This window comes from Nomascus leucogenys, chromosome 12, assembly GCF_006542625.1.
Source record: "Nomascus leucogenys isolate Asia chromosome 12, Asia_NLE_v1, whole genome shotgun sequence".
In the NCBI taxonomy this organism is placed as follows: domain Eukaryota; kingdom Metazoa; phylum Chordata; class Mammalia; order Primates; family Hylobatidae; genus Nomascus; species Nomascus leucogenys.
Window position 1 is genome coordinate 22257819 of NC_044392.1, and position 21519 is coordinate 22279337.

The 21519-nt window shown below is 39.7% G+C and overlaps 1 protein-coding gene across 1 annotated transcript in view; it reads right to left on the reverse strand.

Moving 5' to 3' along the window:
* Positions 1–21519, reverse strand: part of AXDND1 (axonemal dynein light chain domain containing 1) — a 192567-nt gene that overhangs the window by 57076 nt on the left and 113972 nt on the right. The window contains exons 18-20 of the mRNA XM_003258953.2: positions 14817–14910; positions 6367–6566; positions 5160–5256 (exon numbers count right to left, since the gene is read on the reverse strand). Coding sequence (XP_003259001.2) covers positions 5160–5256; positions 6367–6566; positions 14817–14910 — 391 coding nt within the window. The remainder of the gene's footprint in view (positions 1–5159; positions 5257–6366; positions 6567–14816; positions 14911–21519) is intronic.

Genomic DNA, 21519 nt, shown 5'->3' on the forward strand with positions numbered 1-21519 from the left:
TTCTTCTTTTCCTATTTGGAGGCCTTTTGTTTCTTTCTCTTGCCTAACTGCTCTGGCTAGGATTTCCAGAGCTATGTTGAATAGGAATAGTAAGATTGGGCATCCTTGTCTTGTTCCAGTTCTCAAGGGGAATGGTTCAAGCTTTTGCCCATTCAGTACGATGTTGGCTATGGGTTTGTCATAGATGGCTCTTATTATTTTGAGGTATATTCCTTCAATGTGTAGTCTGTTGAGGGTTTTTATCATGAAAGGATATTGGATTTTATTGAAAGTTTTTTCTGGGTCTATTGAGATGCAGTGTTAAGAGAGTAATTTCATAGAGTCAGTTCACTCTAAATGTATTTGCACCTAATAACATAGCTTCAAAATACATGAAGCAAAAACTGATAGAACTCCAAGAAAATAGACAAAACATAATTATAGTCAAGGTTTCAATACTCCTCTCCGAATAATTGATGGATCAAGTAGACAGAAAATCAACAAGGATATAGGACACTTAAATAAGAGTATCAACCAATTTGATTTGAACTCCATCAATAACAGAATATTCTTCTAAATTGTACATGGAACAGTTACCAAGACAGATCATGTTCTAGGTTCTCAAACAAGTCTCAATACATTGGAAACGATGTAAGTGGTACAAAATATGTTCTCTGACTACAATGAAATCATATTACAAATCAATAGCAGAAGAGCTCTGGAAAATACTCAAATATTTGGGAACTAAATATACTTCTAAATAACCCATGTATGAAGGAAGAATGCAAAATGGATATTAAAATGTATTTTAAATGGAATTAAAATGAAAATACAACATATCAAAATCTGTGAGATGCAGCTAAAACAGAAAGTTTGTAGTACTAAATACCTACAGGGGGTGTGGGGGAGGAGGTAAAAAGGTCTCAAATCAATAATCTCAGCTACACTTTAAGAAACTAGAAAATGAAGAGCAAATTAAACCCAGAATAAGTAAGAAAATATAAACAATAAAGACTAGACTGGAAATTAAGGACATAGAAAACAGAAAAATTGTGGAGAAAAATCAATGAAAGCAAAATCTGGTTGAGATCAAGAAAATTGGACAATCTTTGTGTAGATTCATGAAGACAAAAAGAGAGAGGATTCAAAATTTCCATAACAGAATGCGATAGTGGGCATCCTACAATTATTAAAAGAATAATAAGGCAGGTAAATAAGGGAATAGGTGAGCAATTGCATGACAAAAATAAAAATTAGACAATAGAGAAAACAAAAATTAAAAGCAAACAAAAAAAAAAAAAAAAAAAAAAAAAAAAAAAAAAAAAAAAAGCATGACAATAAATTAGACAACTTAGATGAAATCACAAATTCCTTACAAGTCCAAAGCTCACTCAAGAAAAGGAAATAATAGCTCTATATGTGATAAATGTATTTAAACTTGTTAAAGAAATTAGATAGCTCTATATTTGTTAGTTAAAAACTTTCCCACAATGCCCAGATGCTTCACTGGTAAATTCTACTAAACATTTATAGAAGAAATAAACAATTCTGGCCGGGCGCGGTGGCTCACGCTTGTAATCCCAGCACTTTGGGAGGCCGAGGCGGGCGGATCACGAGGTCAGGAGATCGAGACCACGGTGAAACCCCGTCTCTACTAAAAAATACAAAAAAAATTAGCCGAGCATGCTGGCGGGCGCCTATAGTCCCAGCTACTCGGAGAGGCTGAGGCAGGAGAATGGCGTGAACCTGGGAGGCGAAGCTTGCAGTGAGCCGAGATCGCGTCACTGCACTCCAGCCTGGGTGACAGAGCGAGACTAGGTCTCAAAAAAAAAAAAAAAAAAAAGAAATAAACAATTCTACACATATTATTTGTAAAACAGAAGAGTAAGAAACACTTCTTAACTCATTTTAAAAGGCCAGCATTACCCTGATATCAAAACCAAATAAAGATATTACAAAACAAAGCTATTTAATAAATATCCCTTATGAACATCAGTGCAAAAATTCTAAACAATCAATCAATTGAATTTGCAACATATAAGAAGGACAATACATCATGATCAAGTGCAGTTTACTCCAGGAATACAATACTGGTTTAACATTCAATTTAAAAATCAATAAATGTAATTCACCATATTAACGCACTAAAAAAGACAACTCATGAGCATCTCAATAGATGCAGCGAAAGGATTTGATAACATCCAACATCCATTGCTGACTAAAAAAAAAAAAAGAGAATTTTCAGCAAACATGAAATAAAGAAGAATTTCCTCACTCTAATAAAAGGTATCTATAAAAAAACCTATAGCTAGCATTATACTTAAAGATGACCAATTAACACTTTTTCCCTAAGATGGACCAAGACAAGGATATCTGCTCTCATCACTTTTTCAACCTAGTATTATAGAGTCTTATTAGTGCAATAAGGCAAGAAAAAGAAAAAATATATATAGATTGGAAAGTAAGAAATAAAACTGTCCCCATCTGCAGAAAACATGACTGCATGACTGTACATTAAAAATCCCAAAAAATCTGAAAAAACAAAATAAAAAAAAAACTTCTTAGAAGGAATAAGTGAATTCAGCAAGGTCACAGGATATGAGATTAATGTACTAAAACCCCATTGTAATTCTATATATTAGCAATGAATAATCAGAAATTGTAATTATAAAATGATACCATTTATAGTAGCACCAAAATATGAAATACTTAGGGATAAATCTCACAAATGATATGTAAGATCTATACACTGAAAACTATAAAACTTTGCTTAAAGAAATAAAGACAAATAAATGAAGAGATAGACCATGTTCACAGATTTAAAGACTCCATATTGTTAAGATATCAATTCTCCACAAACTGATCAATAGATATAATATCAATTAAAATCCCAGCAGGGTTTCTTGAGGAAATTGATAGGCTAATTATAAAATTCATATGGAAAGTAAAGGACCTAGAATAGCTTGATCTTGAAAAAAAACAAATTTGGAGGATTTATATTACCTGATTTTAAAACTTATTACAAAACAATAGTAATGAAGGCAGTTTGGAGACGGTGACAATGTTGACAAGTGGATCAACAGAACACAACAGAATGTCCAGAATAATACCAAGACATATATGGTTAAAAGGTTTTCAATCAAGATACAAAGGCATCTCAATAGAGAAAGGACAGTCTTTTCAGCAAATGGTGCTAAAACAATTGGATATCCAAATGCCACAAAATGAACTTGAATCCATCCCCAGCATCATATTTTTAAAAAGTTAACTCAAAATGAGTCATAGGCTTGAATATAATGCCTAAAACTCTTAAAACTTCTAGAAGAAAACATAGGAGAAAATCTTTATGATGTTGTTATGCAAAAATTTCTTTAGATAGAATACCAAAAGCAAGGTCTATAAAAGAAAAAAAATCAGAGATTGAACTTCATCAAAATTAAGAACTTCCCTCTTTGAAAGACACTATAACTAGGCATGAGGTTCATGTCTGTAATCCTGGCTACTCTGGAGACTGAGGTGGGAAGATCACTTGAGCTCAGGAGTTCAAGTCCAGCCTGGGCAACATAGTAAAATACTATCTTAGGAAAAAAAAAAAAAGACAAATCACAGACTGAGAGAAGATATTTTAAAATCATGTATCTGATAAAAGACTTGGTATCGAGAAAAAAACAGCTGTCTAAACTCAATAATAAGGAAACAAACAAATCAATACTAAATGGGTCAAAGATTTGAACAGACATTACACCACAGAAAACACATGGATTACAAATACACACATGAAAAGAAGTTCAACATCATTGGTCATTAAGAAAATGCAAATTAAAACCACAATAACATCCCACTACTCACATATTAAATGTATAATTTTAAAAGACTGACTGTATCAGCCAGGCGCAGTGGCTCACACCTGTAATCCCCGCACTTTGGGAGGCCAAGGAGGGCGGATCACTTGAGGTCAGGAGTTTGAGACCAGCCTGGTCAACATGGTGAAACCCCATCTCTACTAAAAATACAAGGCATAGTGGCGCACGCCTGTGGTCCCAGCTATTCAGGAGGCTTAGGCAGCAGAATTGCTTAAACCCAGGAAGCAGAGGTTGCAGTGAGTCAAGATCATGCCACTGCACTCCAGCCTGGGCAACAGAGCGAGACTCCATCTCAAAAAAAATGAAAAAAAGACTGACTATATCAAGTGTCAGTGAGTATGTAAAGCAACTGGAACTCTCAGATACTGCTGGCAAGAGTGTAAAAATGGTTTAACCACCTTTTAAGAAATTCATATATCATATTTGTATTTATTTTGGAGTACATGTGATATCTTGATGCATGTGTACAATGTGTAAAGATCAAAGCAGGGTAACGGGGGTATCCATCACCTCAAACATTTATCTTTTCTTTGTGTTGGAGATAGCCAATTCTTCTTTTCTAGCTATTTTGAAATATACGCTGAATTACTGTTAACTATAATTTCCCTAATGTACTATTGAATACTAGAGCTTATTCCTTCTAACTAACTGCACTTTTATACCCATTAGCCACTTTGGAAGGCAGTTTGACCGTTTCTTTAAAAGTTAAACACACACATTCCATGTGACTCAGCCATTCCATTCCTAGATATCAACCCAAGAGAAGTGAAAGTATACGTCCATTCAAAGACTTATATATGAATATGCACTGAAGTTATCTAGTAATAATTTAAAACTGGAAACAATTCAAATGCATATCAACAGAGACTAGATAAATAAATTGTGTCTATCCATATAATGAAATATTACTCAGCACTAAAAAGCATAAGTGGTTGATAAAAGCAACAATATGTGTGAATCTCTAAGTAATCATGCTTAGTGAAATAAGTCAGAGAAAAAAAGTATATTCTTTATAATTCCATTTTTATAATTCTAGAAAATAAAAAAAACTTTGGTGTTAGATAGTACATCAGACATTGGTGGCAAGATGAGGCTGGAAGGATAAATAGAAGAAGAGTACAAGGAAACTCTGGGTGTGTTTGATATGTTTCCTATTTTTAGTTTTTATTCATTGTTTTTATGAGTATATGCATATTTTAGAACTTGTAAGACTGTATTCTTTAAATATGTGAGCTTGTTGTACATCAACTGAACCTCAAAAATCTGATAAAAACAAACAAAACAAAAACAAAACTAAGGGGAAGACAGAGTTATTACCTTCAACTTATCCACCTCATAAAGGTCTTCAGTAGCATTTTTGTGTGAGTTAGTGGATTTACTCAGAGCCATTGCTGTTACCATCCCTTTGCAACAACTGCAAAAAGAGGGAAAAAAAGAAAAAGAAAAAGAGCACATACACACTCAGCATAACCTATTTATTGTTGGTTCTTCTGTTTAAAATTTTAAAAATCCAGACAAAGTGGAAGTTCACCATAATAATTCAGCTACTGACTCACCAAGGAGAATAATTTGTCTCCTCAATTTCTTACCCTTGTCCTCCTTCTCCCTTCCATCCCTCTTATTTTTGACCCTTAGTAACTGAACTGAAATGAAGAGAAAATTTGCTTAGAATGTAAAAGCTACTTCCTGAATTTAAAGTAATCATAGCGTCAAGCTTGCATCTTAGTTAATAGATTACAATTTTCCAGACTTCCTCTTTATTCAGTGGAAATCTTCTTTCTAGCTTTTCAGATATAAGAGTTTGTGGGTTATTTTTTTTTTCCATTTTGTAAAAAGAAGTTTTGGTTGGCATTTAGTGAAGCACATAAAAGTATACATTCAGGGCTGGGCATGGTGGCTCATGGCTGTAATTCCAGGACTTTGGGAGGCCAAGGTGGGCAGATCACTTGAGATCAGGAGTTCGAGACCAGCCTGGCCAACATGGCAAAACTCCACCTCTACTAAAAATACAAAAATTACCCAGGCATGGTGGGGCATGCCTGTAAATCCCAGCTACTCAGGAGGCTGAGGCATAAGAATCTCTTGAGCCTGGGAGGTGGAGGCTGTAGTGAGCTGAGATCACGCCACTGCATTCTAGCCTCAGTGACAGAAGAAAACTCTGTCTAAAAAAATACATGACAGTACACAGGAAACTATAATATTCTTCTTAAATCCACTCCCTCACCAGTATTTGCAAAAGTGTAAGATGTGTCTTATTTATGCAAGAAAGTGAGTCCTTTTTTCCTAATTCTTACTCCCACATACACACACTTCTCATCCTGCCCATGCCAACAGTTTTCAAAAGAAAAACCAAAATCTCATATTATAACTGCTCACAGTGTTAAAGCTAGTTGAAAAACTGAACTAGTATTTCTTTCAAGGTTTTAAAATAACTCCTATTGCCACTACTTCACTGTCTCTTCTCTGTTTTATGTGACATTCAATTCTTCAAAAGGGCAACAATAAAATAACCAGATACCTTCACCTGCTCAAATAGCTGGAGTATTGGTACAACTTCCTTGTCAGTTCAATCGCATCTAGCTCCAATCGTGCAACTCCTATATCATGTTTCTCAGCACTTTCCTCCTCCAACTTTAGGAGACAGTCTTGGTCAGTAAAGTTGGGTATCATTAAAATCAGCAAATTTACCATCCACTGGATCATAGATATATGTAACTCATCCATCTGTTAAAAAATGAGTATAATACAAATGACCCACTTTAAATAAATCAAACAGTAAAAACCACACCAAATTTTAAAATAGAAATGATCGTGCCTGTGTCCAACTTTCAACATTATAATTCTTAATGAAATCAAATCATCAGCTAGCATGACCCTATTTTCTTTTGCTCGCTATACGACATTAAGCTACTCTCTTCTTTTTATTGATATTTATTTAATTTTTTTGAAACGGGGTGTCACTCTGTTGCCCAGGCTGGAGTGCAGAGGCAGAATCCATAGCTCACTGCAACCTTGACCTCCCCAGGCTCAGGTGATCCACCCATCTTAACCTCCTGAGTAGCTGGGACTACAGGCACACGCGCCACCATGCCTGGCTAATTTTTGTGTTTTTTGTAGAGATGGGCTTTCACCATGTTGCCCAGGCCGAACTTGAACTGCTGGGATGAAGCAATCCGCCCATCTCAGCCTCCCAAAGTGCTAGGATTACAGGCGTGAACCACACGCACAGCTACTAATCTCTTCTTTAGCCTGGCCATAGATAATAACCTGTGAGAACCCACAATTCTCAAATTGCACATCAGGGCATTACAGGGCTCCACAGCAAACTCACAAGGATGCCATAGGATTTTAAATTGAGGGAAGTAACAGTAATATGTAACATCTACCAGACACAGCATGAACTTAACACAATTCACAGTTTTCAACTTTAGATGCCCTATATTAATTTTGATAACATCATATCTTTTTGAAACTGGTTTGATTGGTGGTTGTGTGATAAAAAAAAAAAAAAACAAAAACAAGTACTGTGTGAAAATTAACATGGAACAGGAAATGAAGGTGGTAACGTCCAATCTGATTCCAAGGTCAGAGAAGCTGTACCATGCCAGCGAGTTACATGCCTTACGTTGGTAAGTGATATTGATTAAATGAGAATAAAATAAAAGGTTTTTTCTTTCAGTGTATGTGTAGTACTTTTCCAAATGGTTAATAAATTGTTAGGACATTAAATATTTAGTAAGCAGTTTGAACCTACCTACTTAATAAACTTAACTGTGAGGTATTTCTTTTGGCTTAGGAGTGTGAAAATATTGAAACCCAAAGGACGCTGTGAATAGAGAAAGTTTGAGAACCTCTGCATTACAGTATTTGCTGAGGCTGGGTCCCAGAAATAAAATGCAGAAAACCTGCATGCAAAACTCAGACACACCATACTTGTCAAATATCCTACTCCCTTTCTCTGTTTGGTTAGTTCTGGAGTATTTCTCTAGGCTTAAACATGATCTACTCTGAGAAGACTTACCAGTTTCCACTGGCTCTAATTTGCTCCCTTTCCCATGTTTCTACAGTACTTTGTACATATCTCTGTTATAGTCATTTGCACATCCATCTCCTCAATTAACCTGTCTGTAAGACATGAGCCATCAACTTATCCCTGCATACCACACACAGTACTTATCAGGGAGTAAGTTCTTAGTAAATGTTTCTTGAATGAATGAATAAAAATAAAATGTAGTAGCCTAGGCCGGGCACAGTGGCTCACGCCTGTAATCTCAGCGCTTTGGGAGACCAAGGCAGGTGGATCACGAGGTCAGGAGATCAGGACCATCCTGCCTAACATAGTGAAACCCCGTCTCTACTAAAAATACAAAAAATTAGCCAGGCGTGGTGGCGGGTGCCTATAGTCCCAGCTACTCGGGAGGCTGAGGCAGGAGAATGGCGTGAACCCGGGAGGCAGAGCTTGCAGTGAGCCGAGATGGTGCCACTGCATTCCAGCCTGGGCGACAGAGCGAGACTCCGCCTCAAAAAAAAAAAAAAAAAAAGAAAAGTAGTAGCCTTTCCAATAAAAACCCAAACTTCCTGCTTCTTGATTCAGACGAGAAGGTTGTTAATGACCTAAAGCAATGTTGATTAATGTATTTGACACCTGAATTTACGTATCAGGAAAAGGGACAACCTTTCCTGAGAAAGAGTTAAAAAGGCAAGTCTTTTTCACAAGAAAAAGATACCACTTCCTTACATATTCTACTAGCTATGTCCCTGCTGCTTCTCTGTGAAAGTACACAAATTCCTAACTATTCTTTCATATACCAATGGCCTAGATTATACTACCATTGAAATAACTCATTTTTGCTTACATAAAATATTTATGAATCCTTGGACTATCCTTAGGAAATAAGCACAAATAGACGTTATTATCTTAATTTAAAAGTTATATTAGAGAGATTAAATGGCAGAATCAAGGTCAAACAATAAATCATAGGTGAATTTAAAATTAAAATAAATTAAAAACAAAGAGTATCTTTTACTTTCCTAAAGATATGTAATCCTTTTTAATGAGATGGAAAGTGAATATAATTTTTGTACTAAAATATAGATTTACTGTAATTCTTATATAAAATTCTTAAAAGAAATTTTAAGATGAATTAACTGCTTTTCTTTTGTGAAAAGACTTCTTCCAAATTTACTAATCTTTTCAGGGATAACAAGTGAGTAATTAGCCACTTATTAGCTGATACTAAGAAATAAATGAGCTGGGCACGGTAGCTCACGCCTGTAATCCCAGCACTTTGGGTGGCCAAGACAAGTGGATCACAAAGTCAGGAGTTCAAGACCAGCCTGGCCAAGATGGTGAAACCCTGTCTCTACTAAAAATACAAAAATTAGCCTGGTGTGGTGGCACACACCTATAATTCCAGCTACTTGGGAGGCTGAGGCAGGAGAATCACTTGAACCCGGGAGGCAGAGGTTGCAGTGAGCTGAGAACATGCCACTGTAGTCCAGCCTGGGTGACAGAGCAAGACTCCATCTCAAAAAAAAAAAAAGAAAAAAGAGAGAAAGAGAGAAAGAGAGAAAGAAAGAAAGAAAGAAAGAGAGAGAGAGACAGTGAGAGAAAGATCAGGCCAGGTATGGTGGCTCATGCCTGTAATCCCAGCACTTTGGAAGGCCAAGATGGGAGGATTGCCTGAGCTCAAGAGTTCAAGACCAGTCTGGGCAATTTGGTGAAACCCCATCTCTACAAAACACAAACAAACAAACAACAAAAAGAAAACACACACACACTTAATTTGTCCCTTTCAAATATATGTGAAATTTAACAATGAGCAAAAGAAACTTATACTATGGAGAGGTCATTTTGAAAATGGATAGGAGGAAATATTTCCATCTTGGTGTGAGTTTGTTGCTAAAAATGAAACACAGCTCACCTTTTAAAAGTCTAAAATCTACATATATATAAAATCTGGAAGTACATTTCTAATCTTTTTAAAAATCTTAGAAATAAAGTATTTCAATTGGCTAGGAACACTTTATTAAAATACAGGAATGTTACACTGTCTAATGTTTTAGAAAACTGTAAGAACAACTGATTGACATTATGATAGATGGAAAAAATTACTAATTTAAAAAAAAAACCTTTGCATAACCGATGGATGGAACTGAAATTTTTTTCTCTTTTTTTTTTTTTTTTTTTTTTTTTGAGACATGGTCTCACTGTTTCCCAGGCTGGAGTGCAGTGGCACAATCATAGTTTAGTGCACCCTTGACCTCCCAAGCACAAGCAATCCTCTCACCTCAGCCTCCCAAGTAGTTGGGACTATAGGTGTGTGCCACCGTGCCCAGCTAATTGTTTTATTTTTTGTAGAGATGAGGTCTCACTGTGTTGACCACGTTGGTCTTAAATTCCTGGGCTTAAAGCAATCCTCCCACCTTGGCCTTACAAAGTGACGAGTTACAGGCATGAGCCATCACGCCTGGCCTGATTGATGGAAATGAAAAGTGAATATTATCATTCCAATGATGTATTTCTTCAGTTGGGATTCATGTTTCTTTCTGAGCTATCATTTCAGCAGTGACTGCCATTAAAAATTAGTATTGAAGGAAACTGAATTTAGAAGCAGACCTTCAAATAGCTTTATAATCACAAGTTTAATCTGCAATTTAAACCTGCAATTATAAAAAATCATGAAGCTTGTTGAACCATTACCAAAAATCATTTTTAAATATTGTTAATTTCATACCATTTGACTTTTTGTATATGTTTTATAATGTACCAAACATGTCAATTGAGTAATTTTTGCACACAAATCAGAAATAGTAAGTTAGAAAGGCTTGCTCAAAGACTTTTTGCTAATAGAGGTACATAATAAAAAACGTTTAGAGACCAGTGTTTTAGATAGCCAAGCAGCACAGGTAAAATGAAGTAAGGAGGCAAAGGAAAAACAATAACAAAAAAACTGGAGGTAAGACCATGGATCAGGAGGGAAAATGAATGTCTGTTTTTTCTGAAATTAGAATAGCAACTCTCGTTTTTACAGTTTTCCATTTGCTTGGTAGATTTTTCTCCATCCTTTTATCTGGAGCCTTTGGGTGTCACTGCATGTGAGACAGGTCTCTTGAAGACAGTAAACTATTAGGTTTTGATTCTTTATCCAACTTGCCACTCTGTGCCCTTTAATTGGGGCATTTAGCCCATTTATGTTCAAGGTTAGTATTGATATGTGTGGATTTGATCCTCTCATCATGTTGTTAGCTGGCTACTATACAGATTTGTTTGTCTGGTTGCTTTATAGTAGTCTAAATACCTAAGTGTGTATTTGTCGTGGCTGGTAATGGTCTTTCTTTTCCATATTTAGCACTCTCTTCAGGACCTCCTGTAAGGCACATCTGGTCACAAAAAATTCCCTTAGCATTTGCTTATCTAAAAAGGATGTTATTTCTCCTTTGCTTATGAAGCTCAGTTTGGCTAGATATGAAGTTCTTGTTTGGAATTTCTTTTCTAAGAATGCTTAATGTAAGCCCACAATTTCTTTTGGCTTGTAGGATTTCTGCTGACATGTCTGCTGTTAGCCTTATAGAGTTTGCTTTGTAGGTGACCTGCCCCTTCTCTCTACCTGCCTTTAACATTTTTTCTTTCATCTCAACCTTGGAGAATCTGATGACTATGTGTCTCATGGACAGTCTTCTTTTGTAGTATTTTTCAGGGGCTCTCTGCATTTCCTGAATTTGAATGTTGGCCCCTTTAGTGAGGTTGTGAACATTTTCATGGATGATATCCTGAAATATGCTTTCCAAATTGCTTGGTTTCACTCTCTCTCTTTCAGGAATGCCAATGAGTTGTATATTTGATATTTTTACATAATTTCTTATTTCTCAGAGGTTTTGTTCATTCATCTTTATTGTTTTTTCTTTATTTTTGTCTGACTAAGTTATTTCAGAGAACCAGTCTTCAAACTCTGAGATTTCTTTCCTCAGCTTGGTTGATTCTGCTGTTAATACTTGCAAGTGTATTATGAAATTCTTGTAGCGTGTTTTTCATTTCTATCAGGTTTGTTTGGTTCTTTTTTTTTTTTTTTTTTTTTTTTGAGACAGAGTTTCACTCCTGCTGCCCAGGCTGGAGTGCAATGGCATGATCTCGGCTCACTGCAACCTCTGCCTCCCGAGTTCAAGCGATTCTCCTGCGTCAGCCTCCTGAGTAGCTGGAATTACAGGTGCCCACCACCATGCTTGGCTAATTTTCTGTATTTTTAGTATAGATGGGGTTTCACTATGTTGGCCAGGCTAATCTCGAACTCCTGACCTCAGTCGATCCACCCACCTCAGCCTCCCAAAGTGCTGGGATTACAGGCGTGAGCCACCGCACCTGGTGGTTCTTTCTTATAATGGCCATTTCATCTATCAGTTCCTGTATCATTTTATTGTAATCCTTAGATTCTTTGGATTGAGTTTCAACTTTCTCCTGTATGTTGATGATCTTTGTTCCTATACATATTCTGAATTCTATTTCTGTCATGTCAGCCTGGTTAAGAAACATTGCTGGGAAACAGTGTGGTCGTTTGGAGGTAAGAAGGCACTCTGGCTTCTTGAGTTGCCAGAGTTCTTGTGCTGGCTCTTTCTAATCTTTGTGAGCTGATGTTCCTTCAGTCTTTGAAGTTGCTGTCCTTAGAATGCATTTTCTTTTGTCTTTCCTCCTCTTTGACATCCTTGGAGGTTTGATTCTGGTATAAGTTGGGTCCAGTCAACCTGCTTCATTTCTGGAAGATTTTAGGGGTCCAAGGCTCAGCTTAGGCCTTCTGGACTGCATGCTCTAACTCTAGGGTCTGGTATCAGGTCCCCAGCTTTGTTATCTGGCCCCTCAAGGCTAGGAACCTACTGTATTGGAAGAGCCAAGGTGTTCCCAGATCACTGGTCACAACATTCGAATGGGTGATGCCAGCCAAAGCAATTCATTAGGTGGTGACAGCAGGATCCGTGTTTGTTTACACATGCCAGGAGCAGCAGCAGTGCAGCAGGGTGCATGCTCATCAGCTGTGGTGGGGCACTAATGAGGGCAGGGATGTGGACATTTGCAGTGGTGGCAGTGCAGCATGTTGCAGGGGGTAGCCCACCAATGTCCCTGTGCATGTTCAAGCATGGCGGCAGAGTGCTGGCAGGTGCAGGACTGGTAACCTCTGTGCACATACTCACACAGGCAGCAGTGGCTGCACAAGGTGGGAGGCAGGTCTGCTGGCATCCATGTGTAGTTTCATGCCAGCAGCAGTGTTAGCACAGTGGTGGGGCACTGGCAGGCACAAGGTTAGCAGTCTCTGTACCCATGAACACTCCAATGGCAATGGCAGTGCAGGACAGAGTGTGGGGCCACTGGTCTCCTTGCATACCTTTACATTGGTTATGGGGTGGGGAGTGTGATGCACTCACAGTGGCAGCAGTTGGCATGGTAGGGTGCATGTGCACTGGTGGGGAAGGAGGGGTAAGGTCTGAATACATGCAACCACACTAGCAAAGCAATGTAGGGGGTGGTCATGGGTGAGTGCACACTGGCAAATGGCATGGGGGAGGCTGTGATGGGTAGAGTACATGGGCAGGCTGGTGCTCCTTAGTTGGGGGTGCTCCGCTGGAGCTCTCCAATGGTCAGGCATGGTCTGCCAGTATAGGAGCTATGAGGCAGGCCCCTGGGAGGCACCTCAGCTGGGCATCCAAGGCTGCACTGCAAACAGGCATGGTCAGGCTGGAGTCCTGGGAGAGTCCACAAGACAGGGGGGTGCTCAGGTGAAACTGGCCCTGTCTTATGGGCAAGATCACCCTGTATTGTTCAGGTCTGATAGTTCCACTAAGACTAATGTCTCCTAAAGGAGCAAGGCAGGCCTTGGGGGATAGGCGTCCCTGACTGTGCTCCACTATAGACGCTCCCACACCAAACCCTCCAGGCGCCACACTAGCTGGGAGTACCACCCCTACCACCTCTCTAAGCAGCTCTCTCTGCCAGCTCAAGTGACTGTGGGGGTCCTGGGATCCCCTGCTGTCTGAATTCCAGAAGCCTACGGCAAGAGAAGGTCACTTCTCACCTGCTTAGCTCACTTTTTCCCCAAGAGTCATTGGGGGCCAGGAAGGAGTCCCAGTGCGTGATATCCCTGTGCAGGGTTTCCAGCTTCCTCCCCCTTTAGCCCAGCATCTGTATCTTCCCTTTGTCCACCCTCAATGCCTTCCCTCTAAAGATATGCTTGGAGTGCACCGATCTTTCCGATCTTCTAGTCCCTCGGTGGCAGGTGTTTCTCCTGGCTGAATTTAGTCAGCCATCTTGTCTCCTATATCCAACTTTTCTGTTTCTAAATATTAATAAGAGTTAATATGGATACACAGGATACACATAATTCCTCATGGAGTTTACAATCTTGTAAATTTTCTACACAGATTAATTATAATAATGCAGTTTTAAAATTGAGGTATATAAAGGCACTTTCTAAGTAATCCCATACTATAAAAATTAAATTCTAGAAAATAACAAATTGAGCCTATGATTCCATGGAGATAAATCCCTAATGGTAAATCAAGCATTTTTGCCAAAGAAGGGATTAATGTAGCAGCACCATTAGACACCAACAGTGCTGGAATATTCTTCCTAAATTCATTCAACAAACATTTACTGAGTCCCACCATGCGACAAGCACTCTGTTACCCTTTTTCTTATTCATTTTGGTTGTCAGAGGAATTTCTCCCAAGCCTAGGGATCGCCTGAATCCATACTTCCAGCTTTAATATATTTGCTCATTGACTCTTCAATTCCAAAACTCCATTCCAGAGGCAGAGACATTCTGCTTTAAAAAATCCACTGAAAATTATTTCAGAAATTATTATACAAGCTTCTATTTTGCCCTCTCAACCTCCTGCTTCATTTAAATAGGGAGAGCATTGTTTTTCCTTGAAGAAATTTGCCAGCCAAGGCAAAATATAACGTCAAAAATCCTTACAAGTACATACGTGGTGCTGAAGTTCAATGTTACCGTTGTTAATTTCATTGCCTATCTTCAAAAGCCATTGTCGAATCATGTTAAATATATATGCTTGGAGTACCCTGAAGGAAAAATCAAGTAAAATAAAAGTGACTGGCTGATTTAAAGGATAAATGTAACTATCAGCTATGAGAAAGAGTTTTATTTGGCTAGGTATTGTAAACTTAGATGTTGACAACTGCTTGAGAACTGAGAAAAGGGGAATCAAAGCCCTGAATTATCTGGTATGATAGTTTACTCACTGACAAAGCTTTCCTAACCCCCATGTAGGTAGCAAGATGCACTTTGGACAAAGCAGATCTTACGTTCAATATTAGCTCTCTACTGCAAAAACTTACACCCTTTACATTTACTTCCAGGCCAGTACTATGTGAGAAGAATGAATTTTAAAATCCTCTCAATGAATGACTTCCAGCATGATAGTGTGAGGAGCAAGGCTGCCCTTTCCACCAACCCCACCCCAGTGAAACTGGTAACAATTATTTTTTTAAATACATCACTTAAAGCCTCTAAAAATGGTGCTATGGAGAAGTTCCAAAAACATCTATTCAAGAAAATCTATGAAGATTCAGTAAGAAAGGCAATAATCTATGGTATTTGAACCATGACTGCTCCTTCCTCTCCTTAGCTCAGTGAGGCAGCAACTCCATTTCAGAATGCTGTAGCCAAGAACACAGAGCTCCCTAACCCTCTAGCTCCCAATCAGATGGCTTTCTTCCCAGAAGGAACAGGACATCATGGATTTTTATACTGCTTCCAGCTATCTGGTGTTGAGTCCAGGTACTGGGTAAATGCAGGTAACAAGTAGGGGTTGTCTTTTTCCACCCAGCCCCTATTTATATAATAAATACTCTACGCTATGCATAGCATGCTGAGAATCATGGGTCCCTGATTGTCTGGGCTTGTAAGGCAGTGGTTCTACTCCATGAGAGGCAATCCAAGAAGACCTCAGGCTGCTACTTTCCCCTCTAAGGAGTGCTCAGGTCTGACAGTGTGAGTGTCACTCAGAGAGAAGCTTTCCATTGTCCCTACCCCAGCTCTAGAGCCCTAGCTCAGAGATTTTGCCTGGAGGTAGAAGAAGGCAAAAACAACAACAACAAAAAATTAAAAAGCTCCTAATCTTGTCCCAAATAAACTAACTTCATTTGCAACATAGCCTGAAGACGTTCAAATCTAAGGGTGCTTTAAAGAATAGTGGAGGTTTGGTGAAATGCAATTCAGTGGAGATTCAAGATAGAGGTTAAACTGTAGGCTAACTAGTTTGCAGGAAACAACTAGGGACTAAGACAACTGGGAGAAGGCCACTTGAGTTCAGAACAAGATCAAACACTGATCTCAGGAATTATTCTTTCCAAGGAGCCAAAATTACATGAAAGTAGTTTTAGAGCAATATATGCCCCAGAGAATCATTGAAAACAATAGACCATTTATGCAGCCAACAGACACATGAAAAAATGCTCATCATCACTGGCCATCAGAGAAATGCAAATCAAAACCACAATGAGATACCATCTCACACCACTTAGAATGGCCATCATTAAAAAGTCAGGAAACAACAGGTGCTGGAGAGGATGTGGGGAAATAGGAACACTTTTACACTGTTGGTGGGACTGTAAACTGGTTCAACCATTGTGGAAGAGAGTGTGGCAAATCCTCAGGGATCCAGAACTAGAAATACCATTTGACCCAGCCATCCCATTACTGGGTATATACCCAAAGGATTATAAATCATGCTGCTATAAAGACACATGCACATGTATGTTTATTGCAGCACTATTCACAATAGCAAAGACTTGGAACCAACCCAAATGTCCATCAATGATAGACTGGATTAAGAAAATGTGGCACATATACACCATGGAATACTATGCAGCCATAAAAAAGGATGAGTTCATGTCCTTTGTAGGGACATGGATGAAGCTGGAAACCATCGTTCTCAGCAAATTATTACAAGGACAAAAAACCAAACATCGCATGTTCTCACTCATAGGTGGGAACTGAACAATGACAACACTTGGACACAGGAAGGGGGACATCACACACCAGGGCCTGTTGTGGGGTGGGGAAAGTGTGGAGAGACAGTATTAGGAGATATACCTAATGTAAATGATGAGTTAATGGGTGCAGCACACCAACATGGCACATGTATACATATGTAACAAACCTGCACATTGTGCACATGTACCCTAGAACTTAAAGTATAATAAAAAATATAAAAAATAAAAAAAAGAATACATTTTATTTTAAATAAAAATAAATAAATAAATAAAAGCAAAAACAAACAAAAAAAGAAAACAATAGACCAATCAACCAGAAATTAGTGAAGTTTCACAGCTTGGTGTGGTCAAAGAAAAAGAAGCAAGCCTTGACAAAACACCACTGTCACTGCAGGGTGACAGTGGGCATACCCAAAAACTGCACCTTCTTGAGAGCAAGATCAGAGACTTAATACAAGGAAGAGGGGGGTAGCAACAAAAGTTGCTACAGTATATTATCTAATATGTCCAGTATCCAAAAACCAAAAACAACAACAACAAAAAGAAACCTTACAAGGCATGATAAGAAACAAGAAAGTGTGACATATACACCAGATAGGCAACAGAAACTGCCTGTGAGAGTGAGAGTGACCAGAACTCCAGTTATTTATTTTTATTTTTATTTTTTTTTGAGACGGAGTCTCGCTCTGTCGCCCAGGCTGGAGTGCAGTGGCGCGATCTTGGCTCACTGCAAGCTCCGCCTCGTGGGTTCACGCCATTCTCCTGCCTCAGCCTCTCCGAGTAGCTGGGACTACAGGCGCCCGCCACCACGCCTGGCTAATTTTTTTTGTATTGTTAGTAGCGACGGGGTTTCACCGTGGTCTCGATCTCCTGACCTCATGATCTGCCCGCCTCGGCCTCCCAAAGTGCTGGGATTAGAAGCGTGAGCCACCATGCCCGGCCGAGAACTCTGGTTTTTCAAAAACTTCAAAGTAGCTAATAAGGTTTGGCTATGTCCCCACCCAAATCTCATCTTGAATTGTAGCTCCCATCATTCCCTCATGTTGTGGGAGGGACCCAGTGGGAGATAACTGAATCATGGGAGTGGTCTCCCCCCTACTGTTCTTGTGGTAGTGAATAAGTCTCATGAGATCTGATGATTTTATAAGGGGAACCCCTTTCACTTGGCTCTCATTCTCTTCTCTTGTCTGCTGCCATGTGAGATGTGCCTTTCACCTTCCACCAGGATTGTGAGGCCTCCCCAGCCATGTGGAACTGTGAGTCAATTAAACACTTTTTCCTTTGTAAATTACCCAGTCTCAGGTATGTCTTTATCAGCAGCATGAGAATGGACTAACACAGTAAATCGGTACCTGGAGTGGGGCGCTACTGTAAATATACCCAAAAATGTGGAAGCGACCTTGGAACTGGGTAACAGGCAGAGGTTGGAACAGTTTGAAGGGCTCAGAAGAAGACAGGAAAATGTGGAACAATTTAGAACTTCCTAGACACTTGTTGAATGGCTTTGACCAAAATGCTGATAATGATATGGACAATGGAATCCAGGCTGAGGTGGTTTCAGATGGAGATGAGGAACTTCTTGGGAACTGGAGCAAAGAAGACTCTTGTTATGTTTAAGCAGAGACTGGCAGCATTTTGCCCCTGTCTTAGAGATTTGTGGAACTCTGAGCTTGACAGAGATTATTTAGAATATCTGGTGGAAGAAATTTCTTTCTTTCTTTCTTTTTCCTTTATTTTTTATTTTTATTTTTTTGAGATGGAGTCTCGCTCTGTTGCCCAGGCTAGAGTGCAGTGGTGCAATCTTGGCTCACTGCAAGCACTGCCTCCCAGGTTCACGCCATTCTCCTGCCTCAGCCTCCCAAGTAGCTGGGACTACAGGCACCCACCACCATGCCCAGCTAATTTTTTGTATTTTTAGTGGAGACAGGGTTTCACCATGTTAGAGAGGATGGTCTCGATCTCCTGACCTCGTGATCCGCCCGCCTCAGCCTCCCAAAGTGCTGGGATTACAGGCATGAGCCACCACACCCAGCCTTTTTCCTTTTTTTTTTTTTTTTTTTTTGATACAGAGTTTCACTCTTGTTGCCCAGCCTGGAGCGCAATGGTGCAATCTCAGCTCACCACAACCTCCACCTCCTGAGTTCAAGAGATTCTCCTGCCTCAGCCTCCCAAGTAGCTGGGATTACAGGCATGCACCACCATGTCCAGCTAATTTTGTATTTTTAGTAGAGACAGGGCTTCTCCATGTTGGTCAGGCTGGCCTCGAACTCCTGACTTCAAGTGATCCACCTGCCTTGGCCTCCCAAAGTGCTGGGATTACAGGCATGAGCCACTGCACCCAGCCAGTGGAAGAAATTTCTAAGAAACATAGCATTCAAGGGGTGACTTGGGTGCTGTTTAAAGTATTCAGTTTTATTTATTTTATTATTATTTTTTTGAGACAGATTCTCTCTCTGTCTCACCCAGGCTGCAGTGCAGTGGTGTGATCTTGGCTCACTGCAGCCTCTACCTCCCAGGTTCAAGCGTCCTGAGTAGCTGGGACTACAGGCATGTGCCACCACATCCAGCTAATTTTGCATTTTTAGTAGAGATTGAGTTTCACCATGTTGGCCAGAGCTGGTCTCGAGCTCCTGACCTCAAGTGATCCACCTGCCTCAGCCTCCCGACATGCTGGGATTACAGGCATGAGCCACCGTACCCGGCCAGGTATTCAGTTTTAAAAGGGAAACAGCGCATAAAAGTTCAGAAAATTTGCAGCCTGACAATGCAATAGAGACAAATATCCCATTTTTTAAGAGAAATTGAAGACAGCTGCAGAAATCTGAATAAGTAATGAGAAGCCGAATGTTAATCCCCGAGACAATGGGGAAAATGCCTCCAGGTCATGTCAGAGACGTTTGGGGCAGCCTCTCCTATCACAGGCCTGAAGGCTTAGGAGGAAAAAATGGCTTCATGGGCCAGGCCCAGGGTCCCTCTGCTGTGCCCTGCATCCCAGCTGCTCCAGCCATGACTAAAAGGGTCCAAGATACAGCTGGGGCCATGGCTTCAGAAGGTGCAAGCCCTAAGCCATGGCAGCATCCACATGGTATTGAGCCTGCAGGTGCACAGAAGCCAAGAATCAAGGTTTGGGAACCTTCGCCTAGATTTCAAGGATGTATGGAAATGACTGGATGTCCAGGCAGAAGTTTGCTGCAGGAGTGGGGTGCTAATGGAGAACCTCTGCTAGGGCAGTGCAGAAGGGAAATGTGAGGTGGGCACCCCCACACAGAGTCCCCACTGGTGTGCTGCCTAGTGAAGCTGTGAGAAAACGGCCACTGTCCTCCAGACCCCAGAATGGTAGATCCACCAACAGCATGCACCGTGTGCCTGGAAAATCCATAGACACTCAACCCCAGCCCATGAAAGCAGCCAGGAGGGAGCCTGTGCCCCACAAAGCCACAGAGGTAAAACTGCCCAAGACCATGAGAACTCACCTCTTGAATCAGCATGACCCAGATGTGAGACATGGAGTCAAAGGAGATTGTTATGAAGCTGTAAGATTTGCCTGCCCTGCCGGATTTTGAATTTGCATGGAGCCAGTAGCCCCTTTGTTTTGGCCAATTTCTCCCACTTGGAATGCCTGTACTTACCCAATGTCTGTACCCCCTTTGTATCTAGGAAGTAACTAACTTGCTTTTGATTTTACAGGCTTATAGGTGGAAGAAACTTGCCTTGTCTTGGATGAGACTTTGGACTGTGGACTTTTGAGTTAGTGCTGAAATGAGTTAAGACTTTTGGGGACTGTTTGGAAGGCATGATTGGTTTTGAAATGTGAGGACATAAGATTTGGGAGGGGCCAGGGGCAAAATGATATGGTTTGGCTGTGTCCCCACCCAAATCTTATCTTAAATTGTAGCTCCCATAATTCCCTCATGTTGTGGCAGGAACCCAGTGGGAGATAATTGAATCATGGGGGTGGTTTCCCCCACACTGTTCTCATGGTAGTGAATAAGTCTCATGAGATCTGATGGTTTTATAAGGGGAAATCCCTTTCACTTGGCTCTCATTCTCTTCTCTTGTCTGCTGCCATATGAGATGTGCCTCTCACCTTCCACCACGATTTCTTGTGAGGCCTCCCCAGCCTCATGGAACTGTGAGACCATTAAAACTTTTTCTTTTGTAAATTGCCCAGTCTTGGGTATGTCTTTATAAGCAGTGTGAAAATGGACTAACACATGTTAGTTCATGTTCACAGAACTAAAGAAATCCATGATTAGATAAGCAAAGGAAGGTATTACAACAATGTTGCAGCAAATAAGAGAATAGAAATTAAAAATATAAATTGGAAAAAAGAAATACATGAAAATTTCAGAGTGAAAAACAACAATAACTGAAAAAAATTTTTAAATCACTACTAGGGCTCAACAGTAAATTTGAACTGGCAGAAAAGAGAAGAATTTAACTTGAAGATAAATATATGGAAGTATTTCAAGCCAAAAAATAAAGAGGAAAAAGAATGAAGCGATATGAAAACAGCCTTGAAGAAATATGGGACACCCTTACACATAAAGGGAGTATTGGAAGTAGAGAAAAGAAAAAGGTACACAAAAATATTCAAAGAAACAGGAGCTGAAACTCTCCAAATTTATTGAAAAACAATAACACATTCAAGAAGCTTAACAATCTCCATGTAAG